This window comes from Lissotriton vulgaris, unplaced genomic scaffold, assembly GCF_964263255.1.
Source record: "Lissotriton vulgaris unplaced genomic scaffold, aLisVul1.2 SCAFFOLD_2871, whole genome shotgun sequence".
Lineage (NCBI taxonomy): Eukaryota > Metazoa > Chordata > Amphibia > Caudata > Salamandridae > Lissotriton > Lissotriton vulgaris.
In genome coordinates, this window is record NW_028246312.1 from 71,923 (window position 1) to 91,568 (window position 19,646).

The 19,646-nt window shown below is 45.6% G+C and overlaps 1 protein-coding gene across 1 annotated transcript in view; it reads left to right on the forward strand.

The window, feature by feature from the left end:
* The window catches only part of LOC147665996 (ras-related protein Rab-29-like), a 95,820-nt gene that overhangs the window by 25,763 nt on the left and 50,411 nt on the right, over nucleotides 1-19,646 (forward strand). The window contains exon 2 of the mRNA XM_086949340.1: nucleotides 7,286-7,357. Within this exon, the coding sequence (XP_086805466.1) occupies nucleotides 7,286-7,357 (72 nt within the window). The remainder of the gene's footprint in view (nucleotides 1-7,285; nucleotides 7,358-19,646) is intronic.

Genomic DNA, 19,646 nt, shown 5'->3' on the forward strand with positions numbered 1-19,646 from the left:
TATGTGTGAAAAATGTGTTGTATAGTTTCCTTAGGAAATCTCCATTCTCTTTTTAACAGAAGAGCATTTTGGCCCCCAATTGTAGTAGAAAGTGATCTAAGATTTTGCCCAAAGATACTTAGATGGAGTCAACTGCTAATACAGTTGGCCTCATAGGGCCCTCTTGTAAGTATTTATGGACCTTGGGCAGCACATAGATGTGCCACGTTCTCAGAAATTCGGTTTAAGAATTTCTTCACCTATCCATAGTCCAGTTAAGATTTAACCGCATGCGCGCTAGCGGAATTCCGCTCGCACGCTGGGTTTTTAAAAAACCCACTTTACGTGACGAGCTGGGCTCGTCATCAGCGTGCGAGGAGGCTACGCCATGACGAGCCCAGCTCGTCATCAGCGTCGAAGGGGCTAGAGGTGTTGTGAGGATCTTCATTAATATCTGTTGATATTCCGTTGTAGGTTTTAACATAAAATGGTGTATCCTTGGGGGCGTGGCCAAGTCAGCAGATGTCCCTCCGTGAGCTCTCGGCTCCCCGGTTGAGACTCCTCATTCATCTTGCTGCTGGCACCAGTTTTCACCCCGACAAGGGGGTCTGTTAGCCTTCCCTTGGGGGTTCGGATCCTGTTGGTGCTGTCCTCTCCCCACAGGGCTGTAGTGGGGATGAAAAGTGGTCCGGGCCTACGCCGCAGTGCAGCACAGCACACATTTGGCATTCGTGGGGGGCCTTCTCGGGCTGTGACCCAAGCCACGGTTCTCCCGATGGACAGGCACGAGGCCTGTAAAAAGCTGCTAAACTGTTGCGACCCTCCACCCCCTCCCCCCCCCCCCCCCCCTCCCCCCCCCCCCCCCCCCCCCCCCTCCTACACACGGACTTCCCAGCAGCTGGGTGGTTCTGCGAGGCCCCAATTGCCAGGGAGTAAATTTGGACTTGTGCACCTCGAGGTTCATTGCTCTGGCCTCTGATGGCCATAGGAGCTTGCATCAGCATGGCTGTCTCTGCAAGGCATCGGAGTCTTGTGACATATCGCCTGTGTTGGGTCTGGGTGGAAGTCAGCCGGGTCGCAGACTGGTATTTCGCCCTTATTTACCCCTCTGCCCCCCCCTGCCCCCACTTTTTCTTTGTCTCCCTTACCCATTTTACCTGGGACACGGTGGCCTAGTTGGGGACTTCAGCATCACTGAAGGCCCGAAGGCCAAACATAACTCTTTCTGCCTCATCCGCAACCAGGCCTGAGGGTGTGATTTCTGGGTGTAGTGGGTCACGTCTTTCACACATGGACAGCGCAGTGGGATCTGACTGCTCGTGCTGCCATGGGGGTGGCCGCGGCCCGGTGCAAGCTAGTCCTCTTCCACTTAGTGACCAGGACTGTGCACTGATGCTGCTCTAGCGAACGGGGCATCAACTCAGGATTGATAAATACACAGCCCGTGCCCCCCCTGCATCGAAGCAGGACACTGTGGAAACTACCCCTTCCTCGCTGGCAGCCCAACCGAACACCATGGACATCCTTTTAGCTATCCAGGCCTCCCAGTCAGCTTTGAAGACTAGGATTGGAGAAGTCAGAGTGGATGTCACTCCAGGACCTTCGCAATGTCAAAAAGTGTCACAAACCTTGCTCTGAGGGACACCTCTTGGATCTAGAGGACTTTGTGTTCACGTTGAAATCGGAGGAGGCTCATCTGACTACGGCACGTCATAGCTTTGTACAATGTATCTCCCTGTTTTTATCCTAACTGTACCCCCCCCCCTCCCCCCCCCTCCCCCCCCCCCCCCAAAGTCCTTTGTTTACCTCCTATCTATACTGTAAAGCCCTCTGATAACCTCACAGGTCTGGTTCGCGCTCTATAAAACTCCAAATAAATGAATAAATAGCATGGAGATTCGGGACGAATACGTCCTCCGTTATGCTTACGAGCTGGCCTTTACAAACTTTGTCCACCAAGATCCTAATCTTTCCCGACTATACTAGTCTAGTGCAGCGTCATCGCAAATCCGTCAAAGCTGTTAAGCAAAATCTGTGTGCGATGAACTTCTCTTCTCAGCCCACCTCCGAGTGATTCACACATCTAAGTCCTTCTTTTTTTCACACTTCTGAGGCCACATGGGAAAGGGAAACGTAGAACCGGCTCGTGTGCAGGCACTCGTTCCCTCCATGGGGGAACAACCCCTTAAGAAGACCGCTAATGGTGGGGCCTGCAGACGACCGTGTTCCCACAAATGATGAATAAGGGTTGGTGGGTCTCCCACCACTCACGCCCACAGTCCCTTGCGGAACAATGATGATGGGGCTGCTGTTGCTGACGGCCCTTTTTAGGCTTGATGGCCTTGATTTCTGCTTTGAGGGGGAAGGGGAGGTGGCGGCTTTGGGCCTGACGTGGCTCCCATGGCTACCCTTAGGATTCAACTGTATCAATGTACCAGCAGCATCATATCCTCTTTGAGTATTTCCGGGGGGGCAGGAGATATAGGTTGTTTCGCTCCAAAAGTTGGTTTTTCAATGTCTGTGACTTTTATTATTGGGGGACAGATTCTTCAGGGGTGGAAGTGTTTGGGTGGAGGGATGCTGGCACATTGGTTTCTGGTGGTTTCGCCCGTTTGGACATGTTTGCTCCTGTTTTTATACTATTCCAAGGCTCTCCTTTCCTGTGAATGCCCGAGTGGGTATTGCCCAGACCTGTATTTCCAGTCCTGAACCTGATGGCTCTTAAACTAATGACGTGGAGTGTCAGCGTTTTAAATGACTGCTTCAAGCGGGAGTGCAGTGTTGGCTTTTGCGAAACAACATGCCTCCCGGTTCCCGATGCCCTTTCTGGCTCACTATGGATAAGTTTGGGTATACTTTGCCAGCTATATTAGGGGCTAGTAGGTAGCCATCCTGATCCATAAACGGTTGCCAATAGTGGTTACTCGTAGTGTGACCAGCCCACAAGGCAGATAGGTTGCGGTAGAGGGGGCGGTCAATGGGCAGGCCCTTAATTTGCAGCGTCCCTGTTGCTACCCAACTGTTGTGTCCTATGCTCAATTCAGTGAGAGAGGTGTTGTCAGGCCTCTCCAGTGGTATCACCATAGTGGGTGAGGGTTTAATATGACTATGTCTTCTGATATTGACTGCTTGAGGGCCTTGAATAGTATTCGGCCCGGGCTTCCTGTCTCCGGGTGGGCTTCCTGCCTTGGTCTTTGTGATGATTGGTGCACCTGGAATCCTAGCATGCACGCTTACACCTCTGTGTCATAGAAAACCAGGTCATGCATCGATTGTTTTCATGACTGCCCCTGACCTGCTTCGTACCATGTGGCCGGAAATCCTCCCTATGGGCATTTCAGACATTGCCCCAGTTACTATTTACCTGGGCGGAGATAGCTGAGGGAGCGACTGATTTAATGCCTCAGTGCGTTGCAGGAACTCAGTGTCTTTCTGGAGCTCAACGTAGATTCAGTGGACTCCCTGGGTACCCTTTGGGCTGCCGGCAAGGCATTCATGCAGGGGGTCCCTCCACACATTTCCGAGCCCAGGACCAGCAGAGATCACTTCCGATTGAGGGGCTGGAAGCCCACATAGCACTGGCAGAACAGTGCTCCTCTGTAGAAGAGACTGAACCGTGGCCATTAGCGCTCAATAGGCTTCCTCAGCGACAGCTCTGCCAATGACTAGGCGAGTTTGTTCTGGGTGGCCTCCAAGAGTAGGGTCTTTGCTGAGGTTATAAATCGAGCAAGTTTCTGTACTGGCTGACAACTAGCGGTCTAGTGGACTGGGTAGTGCCTAATGTCCGGTACCCAAGCGGGAACTGGCTACTGAGGCCCTGGTTGCTTCAGTGTTCGCCGACTAGTATCGTACTTTATATGCTCGGCTGCCACGCAAAAGCTCTTCCCCTGCAATTGAGGACTTGCTGTTGTGCACTCTTTTGATGGCAGATGCAGCCAATTTGACTAACTGATTACTCTTGCATAGGTTGACAAAGCCCCCTCGGAAATGAACCCCGGCAAGATTCCGGGACCAGATGGCTTCCCCGTCGGATATTACAAGAAATTCTGAGAGTCTCTGTTGCCCCATTTATTAGCGCTCTATAGCCACAGGCCACTTCCCAGCAGATTTGAAAGAGGAGAAAATAGTTGTCTTGCATGCTCTATCGCCCGATCTCTCTTGTTAATCCGGAGCGTACAATCTTTGACAAATTTCTAGCTAGCTGTCTTCTCCGGTTCATGTACACACTGGTCCATCTCAATCAATGCAAGTGTATGCCACGTCCTGCACACGTCACTATATACGCAGGATACAAGCAGTGGTGGCATATCATCAGCTGCTGCTGGTGTCTAACGCCTTTCTCCTCATAGACTTCAAAAAGACTTCAGTTTCCCTTGATTGGGAATTTCTCTGGGACACGCTTGTTCGTTTAGGCTTTGGCCCTTGCTTTATCTCCTATGTGTTAACTCTTTGTGCCTGGCCCATGGCTAGAATTCAAGTAAACTGAGGCTTTTCGCGGGTGATCCTAATTCAGCTGGGCACCAGGTAGGGTTGTCCCTTATCACCCCTTATTTTCTCTCTTGCGGTCAAATCTCTGGTGACATGAGTGTGCTGCGATGCTCAATTGCAAGAGTTCCAGTTGGGGGATGAAATTGAGGAGGATCGTATTTCTTTCTACACCAAAGATAACGCTATTCCTGCATTCATGAGTGACCCTGCATTAGAGTGCCCTAGAGCGCAACGCATGCTTGATCTCCAGTGCCAGGCATCCAGCCTGCTGGTTAATTATCCCAAGTGCTTATTGCTCCCACTTACGGGCGCTATGCAGGACAATGGCTGGCAGGACCTCTTAGTAGATTAAGCTTCCTTTATCTCATTGTAAACCGCTTGCATGGGTCGCCGATTTCCCCGCACCCACCTTCTCTCTCAGACCTGACTAAAATTGTATTTGGAGTTTTGAAGTCGGGTGCAAGATGGACTGGGTGGGGAGCAGGGTCACTCTCCAGACCCCCTTTGGAGGGGCACACAGTTCCGCCAGGTGGCCAGCTTGGCGGAGTTCGGGAAGTGGCACCTGATCAATATTTTATGTTTAGGCCATGCATGGCGGGTATCACAGACTTGCACGTTGACTTCCAGTTACTTCGCTCCCTGTTGTTCAAATTCCTACAACTCTGATATGCCCTCCTGTCCCACCAATCCTTCCATGGGCAGGTGCCAGAATTCAGTCCCATGGAGGCTAAGGGTGACTCCCCTGGGTCAAGGTGGGGTCTCCCAAATTTTTTGTTCATTGGTCATAAACTCCCCGGAATTGTTTACCACCCTCCGTGCCCATTGGGAATTCTGGGTGATTGCTTTATAAGATGGGGAATGGAAGGAGGCACTCATGGCCCGAGGAAACATGCCATATGATCTCCGCTCTGGCTGATCTAGATAAATGTCCTTTACCCTACAAACCTGACACCATTGCGGCTTTAGAAGGTGGATTAACTCTTAAAATCTGCATTTTAATTGCTGTGGAACTGAAGATGCAGACTTTGATCATGTTGTCTGGGCATGACCCATCATACACAGGTACTGGTCCCGACTCCTGAGTGTTCTATCGTGGTATGGGGAAAGCCAGTGGATTGCTTACCCTGAGTTGCTCTGCTGGGATTGCTGTAGGACGTGGGTAGGCTTTCTAGCGCTCAAAGAGGTATTTGGTGGGTCTGGGAACTCTGCTTACCAAGCAAAATATAGTCCCGAATTGGATCTCCGCTACCACACCAGACTTGCACGCCTGGCAACAGACTATGGATTGGTGTGCTAAGATAGAAGAACTAGTGTATGCAGCACGGAGTTGCCCTCACAAACATTGCAATATATGTAGCATTTGGTAAGACTACTTTGGGCTTTAGGAATATATCTGAACATCCTTGTGTTGACATGTGGACACGAAGTCGGGGCTGGTTGTACGCTTCCTGTCATGTTTATTATGTTTAATTTCTGTTGAAAAAACAATAAAAATCTCATAAAATTTTTTTTTGTACCTTAATCACTTATGCCCCTCTTTGATCACCAGATGACCATTCCTTTGTTTTTTGTCAATTTAAGTGTGCTTTTTCAGAGCCCCTGTTGACTTAATTTGCGGAATACTTCCTCTGACGGACCCACAGAGTATGGGGCCATCGGAGGAAGGACATTACACTGTTTGCTCTATTTAAGATAGACTGTGCAATGCCCCTCCCCCCCTCAACCCCACCCGTCACTGCCAAGAAGAATCTGGCTGTGAGGAGTAGGAAAAAAAACAATGAGTCCCACACCATAAGAGCTTCCTCCTAGGTTGTTAACCATCATTTTTCGCAACTTGTTGCTACCTTCCTCCAACCCCTACCAGGTCCACTTCATCCACTGTTTCTTTTTGTTTGGCGACCCACTACTCTCCTTTCCCTTTTTGCCATCTGGCTTTAAACTTCGTTTCTGTAAGGCACCTAAATACTTTCGCATTAGCCTCAACCCATCGCCTCCTTATTGCTAAACACCTTCCTCTTGCCACTCAAAATCCCTGCATATCCTTTTCCATTCATTTGCCAATTTGTCTTTCTAGTTGCTCCTTCGCTTCCTCGTCATAATACAAATCAGTTGCATCTAATTCCAGGTTGTCGGAGCTATCCAATCCTCACTATCCACGTACCCCGCATTTCTCCATCCGTAGCCAATTACAAAGCTCGTAGTGAGGGAAATCCACCACTAATCCTATTGGCACCTGCAATGCCAGAAGAACTGCTCTAGACTGCTTTTTCCCTTCAGGTAGGCAGCCTCTTGCTGCCCTGTGCTCCACCAGCTACAACATCCTTTCCCCAGCCTCAAGTTCAAGGATAGTTTTCCTTCTCCCATCTAGGCTGCTCCTGCCTAAAAGATCTCTTCCCTTGTGGGCCTCACAAGCCATGCTAGACTCTGCTCCTACTACTAACCTCCTCCCCCACTGGAAACCAAAACGCCATTCTTAGCCCCTTCCACACACACACACGCACACACACACCTGACCTCACCTGCTGGCCTTTACCCTTAACCTCTGTCCTCCTGAATTCATATCCCTACTGGTCACCAGCCCAGTGCTCCCCAGTCAACTCGCCCATTTCTGCAGCACTTCAACTTGGTTTTCCTTCCCTTCCAAAAACCCTTTCGTTTGCATTTTTTTAATTCCCTTCTTGTTGAGTCTACCACTCTATTTTAATTGCCCCCTTTTACATTTGTTTCGTGCACCCTCTTCTTTCTCTAGATTCTTCTTTGTTGAATTCATCATATGTCTATTTCTTGCCTGACCTTTCCCCTTCTTTCTTCTTTGCAGTGGATTTTGCCCTGAAGGTTTTGCAATGGTCTAGTTCCGAGACAGTCCGGCTCCAGCTCTGGGACATTGCAGGTAAGAAGGTTCTCATTACTTTCTAGGCAGCGATGTTTTTGTTTGGCTTAATAATCAATGGAGAATAAGTTACAAATATTTAACGTTAATTCTGTTGTTCAAAGGCAAGGTTAAGATATTTCCTAAATACTTATTTAGTTAATGGACTTATACAACAAAAAATAAGTGTAAAGAAGCTGTTCCTTGAATCAGAAATCCAAGTATGCCCAATAATTGCACATTCGTTCTTCACGGAAGCAATTTAGTGAACAGTAAAAAATAACAATTGTATAACTAGCCTAGGAAAGACTAGCAGGGACCCACGGTCTGCACGTCGTGCCCACCTGGGAGGAGTCGTCTGACGGCAGACCACTACGCTATGGATTGCCGAGTCAGCTTTTTCAGCCAGAAGGTGGATTTTGGAGATCGCTTTGTCTCACGACCTATGCGGTGATGGACTTTGCAGGATACTGAGCAATGCCATAAAAATACTATTTTACTCTTATTTATTAGGTGATGCCTAAGACCGCATAAGACATTATTTTCTGTAAATGTGCCACCTATTGCTTATCATTAGTTGGCTTCATTGTCGCTCTCTTTTGCTTGCTTCTTGTGGGTCACTTGCTTCTGATTGGTCAGCTGCTACGGGATTCCTGGAGCTTGGACGCATTTTTAGGCGCTGCTTTTTCTTTCTCTTTAAGTACTCTACCGGGGGGGGTTTATTCTAGCTGGCTCCCTCGGGTACTTCTCCCCCCTTTGCCTTCCTCCGACCCTCCTTCCCTTCCCTTGTCTGTGCAGTTGGTGGCGGATGGCATGGCTTGTGGGTGACCGGGCTGGTCGCGCTCTTGTGGGGCGTAATGGCGGGGGTCGCGTGGGATGTAATGGCGACAAAGTTATGGGTGGCACATATCTTCTATATATATAAAAACGAAGTATGTCTGTTTGTCCTTTATACATTACTACACCATTCATCCGATTGCCATAAAACTTTGGGAAGTTGTTGAGTACACTCCCGCGAAGGTTTCTGGCAAAAAAAAAAAAATGTTCAATATCGGCACCCCAGGGCCCTCCTAATCTTTCCAATACTGAACGTTTACAGTTTACGGTGCGAGTCGATTTGCAATGACAATCAACAAAGCACAAGGACAATCGCTGCAAGTGTGTGGACTAGATTTGGAGAATCCGTGCTTCTCACATGGACAACTGTATGTGGCCAGCTCACGTGTCGGAAAACCTTCTGATTTATTCGTGTACGCACCAGACGGAAATACAAAAAATACCATGTATCCACAAGCACTCAAATAAATAAACAGAATTAAAACAACACTTTAAAATGATTTCCATATTAAAATGAATAAGTTTCAATAAAAATGGCACGATGTAAATTGACTGTTAGCATAACAAGTTTCCTTAAATTTCCTTTCTTCTGAGATCGCAGCAACGCGCGACGGGTAACCTAGTTGAAAATAAAAAAAATAATGTACCTTTGCGCCTGGTCCCGCATCTCTGCTCCTGCTCTCTTTGTGTAACTCACAGCAATGCAGCGTTGTGCTTGGAAAGCACCCAGGCTCCCCTGACCAATCACACCTCTGCAATGCAACGTTTTGATTGGTTTTGAGCATCCTGGATTGTCGCTCAACCAGAGAATTGGGGTCCTGGGCTTGTTCTCCAAGCAGGCTCTTATGCAGCCTGCATGGAGAACCGGGAAAGTGCACATGACTGATTTGGGCACCGCGAGAGGGCCAACCAAAATCATTGCGACTTAGGAGTGGGCAAACCACTCCTCCCCTGCCCTGCTCCGAGAGCAGAGCAGCCCGCCCACCGCAAAGCAGCACAAAGCATAAAATGATAATAACTTGGTTATTATCATTTTATGTTTCTTTTTTGCACTGCTTAAAAGAATTGGAGCAACGTTCCTCCGCCATAGAGAAGGATCCACCACTAGCTGTTGCCCCTTCCCGCTAGGGCGGTGCGGCCGGTGCAACCACACCAGGCGATGACTTCAGGTGTGGGGAGTCATGTTTGAAGTATATTGTGGTTTTAAAAGCACCAGCTACTGCGTTCCTGGCCTCCAGTAATTTTAAGGAAATAATAAAAATGTCAAGATAACTATAGTGAATAATGTGCTTCCTAGAGAGATCGAAGGTTTTTTAGTGGAAGTTTTGACTCATGGTAAGGTAGCACAGAGTGTTAATGTGCCTGCTGCAAAGAACGTGTACCATTCAGATCACAAAGTGCATACAATGTAGATAGGTCAATGGATTATTTATTTTATTTTATTTATTTTTGCAATTTTTAAAGCGCGCAAATACCCATACGGGTGTCTCGGCGCTAGTGTTTACAGAGCTCACTGATGGTGTGACGGGGGAGTTAGGAAGATGAGAACAGCCATGTTTTAAGGCTCTTTCTGAATTTGAGGAGCGTGGGGGCAGTTTTGATATGAAGTGGTAGGGTGTTCCACAGTTTGGCCGTGGCGGTTGTGAAACATCTGTCTCCCCAGCTGGCCTTTCTTGTCCTAGGGACGTTCAGCAGGTAGGCAGAGGAAGATCGAAGGGTCCTGCGTTGTTCTAGTGGGCGGAGAGCTCTTTTTAAAAACTGTGGTCCTGCGTTATTCAGAGTTTTATAGGCTATGCACAGAGCCTTAAATTTGATTCGGCTCCTAACCGGAAGCCAATGTAGTTCCTTGATATGAGCTGAGGTTGAAGTGAACTTAGGAATGGATAGTAGGGTTCTGGCCGCCGCGTTTTGTACTGTCTGGAGCTTGTTGAGAACCTTTTCTTGGGCATTCAGGAGAAGAAAGTTACAATAGTCGGTTCTCGAGAACACTAAGGTGCTGATGAGTGTTTTGCCCGCGGACTGTGGTAGGTAAGGAAGTAATTTTTTTATTTTTTTTAGAGTGTAGAAGACAGATGATACAACAGCATTGGCGTGGTGTATGAAAGTAAGTTTATTGTCAAAAATGACTCCGAGGTTACGGACCTTGACTACCGGTTGGGGGGGGTCCCATCTGAGGTGGCCACCATTGAGGGGACCATTCTGGGTGCAAGCTCCCGAATGTCATCACCTCCGTTTTGTCGGAGTTAAGTTTGAGGCAGTTTGATGACATCCAGGAGCTTATCGCCTTCATTCCCTCATGAAAGTTGGCGGCGATAGATACTCCGTTGTTGTGTACTGATAATACTAATTGGGTATCGTTTGCGTAAGTTGTCAGGGCAATTCCATAAGATTTTATCACCCTCGCTAAGTCCGATACATAGATATTAAAAAGTGTTGGACTTAGCGAGGAGCCCTGCTTTTGTTTTACTGCTTTTGTCTGAGAAATCCTTTGTTCCTTGCAATTTGTAAGTTATAATCCTAACATAGAACAGTGAGCTATTCACTATCATCCAAGAGCTGCATGCAAATTGCAAGGTATAGATTGGAGCGTTATGGTTTTTCCCCAGTCTTTAGTTATCCGATGGTGCTTCTCCAGACCGAGCACTCTTTAATTATCCTGCCTACAAGTATGGATGACTTGTGACTCGTTCACCTTGCAGTGCTCTATCTTAGTTAACATTTCCTAAACACTGATTTACACACCTATGATTGATTGTTTCTGTGTAGTGTGTGTGACATAAAGTGCTCTGATACTCTACACTGATATGAGTGGCGGCGGCGCTATACAACGAATTAAATTCATTAAATTAAAGAGAGCGCTTGTGGAGACTTGAGGGGGCACTGTTAAAGGGTGGTAGTGAGGGAATCCGTGGCACCAATGACTCAATGAAAGTTCCTCATGCATGGTGATTGATATGTGTGCAGTGGAGAACGAGAACTTTGTTTAAAGGTTATCATTGAATGCCAGAGTACAGGGACTGAGTCAAATGAGATGCTGGGGAGTACCAGAGAGTAAGAACTGTTTACTTGAGAGATCGCTGAGTGCCAAGAAAAGATGAACTGTGTCTACTGAAAGACCACTGCGATGTGTCTGATCTAGCGCAACACCAAATAATTGATCAATACTCAATACCCTCCTACTACAATGGCCCATATACATTCACCCATAATACCTGATGCACTGGGGTCAATTTATATGTGCATTCAATTCTTCCTTCTCATAGATTCAGTAGGAGACCTCTTTTAATAACCAATCCTTTATATCCACTTCCTTCCACTTGGTCGATGGACCAATTAGTTGAATAGTTGATGGCAATGATTACTACTAAATTACCAGCCATTTAGTCAATTAAATGATCACAGACTCTCGGTAAAAGTTAACAATCAATTTTATCTCGAATATTAAAGGTAATGCTCAACTACATTTGGTCACAAATTACAAACACTAGATCTCATGAAAGGAAAAATTACATATGCAACTTAAAATGAATACAAACTCATCCAAACAAGCAATGACTTTCTGCAATGAAGGAGTGGATCGAGTAAGAGATAAAAGTTTCTGCACAAATATATGCGAAACATAATACACCTATCGGAGGGGTTATATTAAGACAATAGTTTCATCTAAATAATACATATCAATATATCGTTGATAGAGTGGATAGGTGGAGGGACAAAAGTTTCAGAGACAAAATACATCTATAAGTTAAATTCTGAGTTCGAGTTAGACTAAATACAAATCTATCAGGCTGTAGTGAAAACCACCCCTTCGGCCAAGGAGATGGTGGAGGTTCCCTGAAATAGTATCAGGGAACAAAGGGTAAATGGACAGGAACAGGACAGGTCAGGAACAGCTAGGCCTTTCTGCAAACCGACGGATCTCTCCTCTTTCTCTCCTGCCAGCCTAAGTTCTAACCACACCCCTATAGGCACCCCAATTATACCCTAAAACAAAACCTGTCCATCCCACAATTGTTGCAAACTTTCATAAAACTCGCAAAGGGATTGGTGGGCTTGGGAGGTGGCGTTGTCACACTACTATGACGTCACCTTTAATTCAACTAATTCATTGTTCAGCATTTATTCCCAGGTAATGGTTCCCAGCTCGTTCTCACTTTATTTACATACGATACAAAATGTAACATTCTCTATTCATTATTTTAATACTGTGCACGGAATGTGTCTCTGGTACACGCTGGGCACTTCATTTGGCAGTCGTTCGACGTTCAGGCCTTCAACTTTCTCATGTCATCTGCGGTGCACAGCACGTCTGTTCTGCTTCTGACAGAGCAGACTCACTCCTCTTATTTCCCACTCCCACTTCACCCAAGTTTAGGAAGATGGCTGTTTCACCCAGGAAGCTAAATTAAATAACTATGAACATTTCTTAATTATGTGATAATGAAACCTTCCCTGTTTAACACCCACCTTACTTTTATTTTATTTATGTGTTCAGACATGCGCAAAGCAATTTCCCTTGTGTTCATGTTGGGTGTATGTTAGTTTTTATACAACTTCTTACTGTTGGTACGTATTATGGGGGGTATCCATTCGAGCAGGTTTAATTTTTGCGAAACCCTGCTCCTTCATGTCCAACGAATGGCATGTTGGTGCTGGAGAAGATGAGATGTCCAAGAAGAACGTACTGGATACCAGAAGACATTCAAGCGTTGACCGGTGTTCTGCAAGATATCGTTGACCGCCACAGAAGAGCAGTGCCCACTCAAAGACCTCAGACTGCTGGAAAAGCAATGTGCTTAGTAACACTACTGAGTGCCGTCTAAAGAGGCAATGTGTGTTTCAGCGGTGTTACCGGTTAGTTGTGTACACAGGAAAGTCATATAACCACAGGCACTGTATACATAGACTGACACTGTCCTGCCAGCTACTGTGTGCACTGGCAAGTCCTACACCAGAGTCAGGTTGTGCACACCAAGCAAGCTGTGCGGCAAAAACACAGATGATTTCCAGCACTGTGGGCACGGTGCTGCATTGATGTGGGGTAAAGGCATTAGGTTTTGCCCGTGTGATTAATAAGCTATTTTGAAGCACAAAATTACTTTGAGGATACAGCGGTTACTACTTTCTACGTACGGCATCAATGGTGCTAGACTCTGCTCGAACGGGGACACCCTGAGTAATCCACAGAATGTGTTATAAGTGATAGTGTCCTATTCTAAGTGTCTTGTGGCCCATTCTACACTGCGCTAATAAGATCATGCTGCCATCTATAAGCGTTGCTGGACATGCACCTACACAGAACGTGTGCAGGTCATGTTGGATAGGATTATACGGCTGCAGATGGCCGACTCTACCTTGTCACTGGCGCTGCGTGCAGTTAATGTGCAAAGTGCCAGAAAAATGCAACGCAGTGCTCCCTTACCTATTTAAAACATGTGTCTTCTATGCCTCGAACACAAAACTGACTGAAAGTAGGCTAAAAAAGAATGAAGCTGGGGTTGACATGTGTAGCTCAACTTTTTAAAGAGGTGCACAGGATCCACCTGTTTGAAATTGTCGACATGTGGGGGATCTAAAAAGGTGGGTGTAACCCCACACATATTGGGCACCAGCTTGGAATGGGTACTACTAACACTTTGTGGCCTCCAGGAGTATTTCTGTACCCAAACCCAGCCACCAGCATCATAAATTAAAGAATCTTTAGCAGAGGGCTTCTCTTGATGTTGAAAGCACAACTGATCCATAAAGATGTACTTCGTGTACCTAGGGTGGAGATAGGCCGTCCTTATTGTATGCGAAAGGAAAAGCATAGTCTAGGGAGATACGGGCACCATCTTTAAAAAAAAAAGAAAAAAAAAATCTTATTATAGGCTTACAGACCACAAACGGTAAACACAGTCGCACACGAGAATCACTTTGTTGCACCAGAAACAACACAGAGTTCTCAGCATGCCATAGGTGTCAGAGCGAATAAGTTAGTTCAGCAGTTAACAATTTACACTTCTACCTCAATTACTGTATGTCTGGGCTGAGGGGGCTCACAGATGTTGCCTCTGTAGTCATTCCAGTTAGACCACACCGCCCCCCATTTTTTGGGGCAAACGGGCACCATCTTAAGATGGTTACTAACGACCAATTGTGGAAATAAACGTACCTAGTCAAAAGGCAGCTCATGTCAAAAACGTGAGCTTCTAAAAGTTTGTATGAAAGAAAATAATAATATGCCAACGCAACATATATATTTGGTTTTAAACTAAATTGTCAACAGGTCAGCACTTGGAGCTCCTTAAGAAGCCATTTAAAAGATACAGGTTGTGTGGGATGTTGAAAATGATGCAAGCGCTGTGCATGCAAAACCTTTAAAAAATAGTTCCACAAAAGCGGATGGAAACAGTACTTGGTCGACAGGAAGCTGATAAGAGAAGCACACAAGGAGCAATGCGAGGAGAGTATGCTACAGCTCATAGAAACCGAGGATAAGAAAGTGACTAGTATAGGAACCAATGAAAAGCAAGAAAAGTAAGGGGACAGGATGTAAGCCCCTTTTAAAGATTTTCATTGAATACAATAGATCTCCCAACAGCGCTTGTGCAGGTGAAACCTAAAAAATAGTTAAATACAATCAGAGAGGCATTTTAAACTGTCACCTGCAGACAATCTCATACTCCCAGATGTGATGTAAGTAGGAAAGAACTGGCTAGGAATTTTCAATTCGATTGTGGTCATTGGCTTAGTTTGGAATGTCAAGTGATCACCTATCATGTGGCATGTAGGAGGGAATAGGGTACCCTACAAGAAGCATGATCCATTGCCATCCTTGCTGCATGTTGTGTTTGGAGTAATCAGCCACCAGGCTGGCCACATATTAATTCCTAATGTCTGTCCAGGTTAAGGAGGTTCAACTTGGTAGAAATCTATTCTCTAGAATCTATTTTACCTCCTTGAACATAACAGCCTAAGGGTTTGTACAGATGTCAGACAGAAGGGACTTCTGTATTCTAGGTAGGGCTGGACTGGCCATACTAGGCATCAGGCGTTTTCCGGGAGGCTGGAAGGGTGGGTGCCAGTTTTGCCGCAGTAGGGCCCAGTTTTGTTAATGGGAGCCGTTTTTTTTTAGCTGTGCTGCAATATCGACCCGCAACAAAAGCAGCAAGGAAGCCGTTCCAACCTCCCCAGGTCTGAGAAAATTGTCGGGGTTAATTTGGGTTCCCAGTCCGGCCCTTTTTCTGGGGGCTGCGGCACAGAAGGTGCAAGTATATGTCCTGTTTGGTCCTTGAATTTGGTGGTTCCAGTTCCAAGGAGTTGGTACTTCGTTGGGATCAACTTCCTTAAGATATTGTTGAGACTGTGCGCCAAGGGCACAGGGGTAACCGAGTGTAGTTTTTTGTGCTTTAAGCATGCTATCGTGAATGCATCTGTCTTCAATGGGATGCCACTGGAACGGTACAGGAGAAGTTATGTGGTCAGAGCATCTAGCCCCAGTTACCATCCCTGCTGCAGCATTGAGGGTTGCCCTTCGAGGCGTGAAGTATTTTATAGGTATTCCATTTAGGGTAGCGATTCCATAGTCTACTCTGGATACTACCAAAGCTTGCCCTGCATTCTTGGGATCTGGTGACGTGAAGAATGGTTTAACTTTCTCGGGAGACTGAGTTGGTATAGAGCCCTGCATGTGGATACACTGATTGGGCATCCATGTATAGGTTTTGGTCTATGGTTATCTCAAGGGATTTCTTATATTTGAGGATTTTAAGTTGGTATTTGAGTGTAAGTCACTCCTGTACCATTGGGGAACTGTGTGGAAGGGTGATGAGGAGAAATTCAGTCTTCAAGAAGTTTAGTTTGAGGTGGTTTTGGTTAAGACATTTTTAGACTTTTGTGAATGTTGACAGAGATACGGTCCTCTAAGGAGGTTATTTTGTAGTACAGTTTGGTTTCATCTGTGTACATTTGGGAGACAAGATTTGATTGATGGGGGGTAGACATCAATGGTTCGATGAAGAGATAGATTGTGGGACAGAGTGTTGAGCCTTGGGGTACTCCAAGCCTGATCAGTAATTGGTTGGATCAGGATCCTTCCAGTTTGATTAGTTGTGAGCAGATTATTTACATAGCAGGAGAACCAAGTGAGTACATTTTCTAAGTAATCCATCCTGTGTTCACGTCTCTCTAGCAGAGTGACATGGCTGATCGTGTCATATGCCAAAGAAATATTTAGGAAAATAAGAAGACAAGTTGTGTTGATCCAGTATTCTGGGAGCCTTGTCCATAATGTGTTAGATTTTTGCATCTGTACTGTAGCTTTGCAAAGAGCCAGACTGGAAATTGTCAAGCAGATTGAATTGATAGATATCTTGAAAGAGTTGGTTATGGGCACATTCTTGGAGAACCTGTGCCCAGAAAGGGGTTTTGGTTACAACTGACAGTTGTTTAGATCTGTTGAGTCGGCTCTAGCTTTTTCAGTAGAGGTGTCACTTTTCCAATTTTTAAAAAGGGGAGAAGAGGTGAAGTAGGTTTCAGGGATGCTGTGACTATGTGGATGCCTTGTTCTTTGAGGATTTTTAATTTATTCATGTGGCACGAATAAAATTGAATTCGCACTTAACACCTCCAAGGAGCTCTTCTCCGAGGTGTCATATCTGAGTAAGTTACCTGAATCTAAAAATACTCTGGCCGATCAGTCCTTTTGTGACAAGCTACCAATTGTTTTCCAAAACAAAGTCGAGGTAATCTACAACACGTTTCTCTGCAACAACCGCCCCCATTCCTCTTCTAATTCCAGTGATAACTGGGTTTCTGCAAAGGGCACTATATGCTTTTTCATTTCATGTTAATTTTCTGTAGTTTCTTGTGGCTTGGAAGTGAAATAGATGTATGGGGGCGTATTTGTGTTTCCATTATTTCTGCTATCTGGGTTTCCTTATTTCTTCTTTATTGTTTAGGTTGTACTAGAGGTATGCCAATTTCTGTCTTTTGAGATGCAGTGAAGCTACTTCATCCATGATGTCTGTCATTGTGTGGTTGTAGTATGCGGTTAGCTCGTGTACCTTCTACATCTCCCTTGGGGGTTAGAGGTTGTTCAGTGAAGATTCATTGCCGTTCATTCTTATTTGATGTCTCTTATCCAGCCTTTGGATTCAATACCTCGGCCTTTAGTCCTTTGTCTTAGTGTGTGGGGTGGAACATGATTGGGTAGTGGTCTGACCAGTAACTTGGTAATATGACGTCTATGCTCAGTGCTCCTTATTTGGATATAAACACATGCTTGTGCAAGTTTGACTTGCCAAGAAGTCTGGTAAAGTGGCTACTTGTAGCATCATAATCATTCCAGTGAAGGTTGAAGTACCCCCGAAAAATGGCATTGGGGTGTAGAAGGGAGGTAATGATTGCCATTAGCAAATCTGTAAAAGCTGGTTTCTCCAGGCGGACGGTAGAAGAGGTGCATTTTAATGAATTATTTTCCAGCTGAGAGGAGTATGACTCGCAGATGGAGAGACTATCCACCAAGAAGGATGAAATGTTTAATGAATTGTAAATGCCTGGTATCCCTCCTCCCAGATGATCCACCCAGTCAATTTGCTGATGAAGAATTTGGATGAGTACTAAGATATCCTTCATTGTGGTGGATGAGCCAGTTTTCCCTTAAAACTATCATGTATAGCTCTTGCAAGATGACTGCTTCAGCAATGCCAGTGGTGTGTTTGTAGGCTGATATGCAGTTGTGAATCATCCATTTAAAGGACAAGATCTGACGCCATGGAATGAATTGTTCAAACAGGGATTAACAAGAGTAAGATGGGGTTTGATTGGTGGGTTCTCACAACAAGTATTTGTGCGTGGTCTGCGTGTGTTGGTGTCAGCAAGTAGTTTTATGTCCTGCCATGGCTGCATAAGAAATGTCCATTATAGGACTATATGGATGGAGCCCGCTATATGCTCTCTTGGTACGTTGGCTGTTGGTTGCTGGTGTAGAGATCAAGGGGTGAGTGGCTCCTAGTTTATCTGATAACAGTGTTTCTAATTGGTCCAGGCACCTCTATATGACCCGATGTTCGTAGAGCTCCATTTTAACTTCTCCCTCATTTTGTCCAGTTTGCAGTTTAGGTAGTGAAGATAGGAGTGTGAACATTAGTTGGATGGGATAGATCTGTGGTCCTGTATTATTATTATAATTCGTATTATTATTATAAACTGGCAGGTAGTCAGAAGAGAGAGAACATTGGGCTGTCTGTAGTACTCTTCTTTATTATTCTTGTAGTTGTGGGTCAAGGCTGGTGTCGTGTGGAGCGAGGGAAAGAAGAGGACAATGAGGTGGGGTGATTTTGTGGGGCAAGGGGTGGGTGGACAATTGTGAACCGAACTGTAATGATTTGTCCAGTGGTAGATTGCAACTCAGTGGTAGTTTGAGCCAAGAGTCATGGGTGGTGCTTGTGCCCAAAAGTGTTTTGGAGACAGGACAATGGGCGGGTATAGACTTCGTCATGGACTGGTATTCTGGAGCCCCGTAAACCCATGATAGCCAGGGGTAAGTTGGGGATGTAGAAAACGTTGCTTAGTTTTATGTGGAGAGCTGATTGTGAAGAAGTTTGGGCTGGCAATAAAGGTTTAAAAAAAAATATATTTTAATAAAGGGTTGTGGTGTTGTATTTCTATCTAAGACCCTAATTTGATATTCGCGATTCATGCCCTTGTGCGGTTATAATCAATAATATCCTTATAAAGGCATAAGAATCATATCCATATTCAGGAATAGCCCATGCAGTCCAAAGCACAGCACGGCTACTCCCATCGACTCCTAGAAAGCACAATGTGTTCTTTAAACAAACCAAACCTCCAGCAGCCCGGGAATTTCCCCCCTGCTTTTGTTTTGATTTCAACACGAACTCTTGGAGTCCAGAAAGAACTGTTGGTTCTTAGTGACGTCTTATGTCCAACCTTACGTCAAACCCGGCACCTTTCAGGTATAAAATACCAACAGTTGCCTTAAGCAAACACACATTGGTTTGGAGCAGAGCGGCTATCTACTTGTCCGAGAGCCCAGCTGATGTGAGAGCCCACGGAAGCCGCCCCTCCCCTTTGACGCGCTGGAGAAGCTACTTTTTCTCACGCCGAGAAAATCCAGCTCCGGTGTTCCCGAGTCACCCTTGCGGGTTGCTGAGAGATCGAGTCCTCAAGAAAGAGATACCAGACCTCCCACATTCTATTACCAAGGTACGGAGCTGACTTAACCCTTAAAGAGAATTCTTGATTCAGATCCTTGGCAAAAAAAAAACAATCTTACCCAACTTGACTTAAACTGCTACTTACTTACTCCTTCTCAAGTATTAGGCTTAGGTCAGGTACATCGGGGTAGGCGTAGTTAGAAGCACCAGTTGAGTACGTTAGTCAATGGTTTTATGTATGTATATATATTTTATCTATTTTAAAGTATCATATGGCTAAGAAGCCATATCTATGCTTTTACAGTATTTCA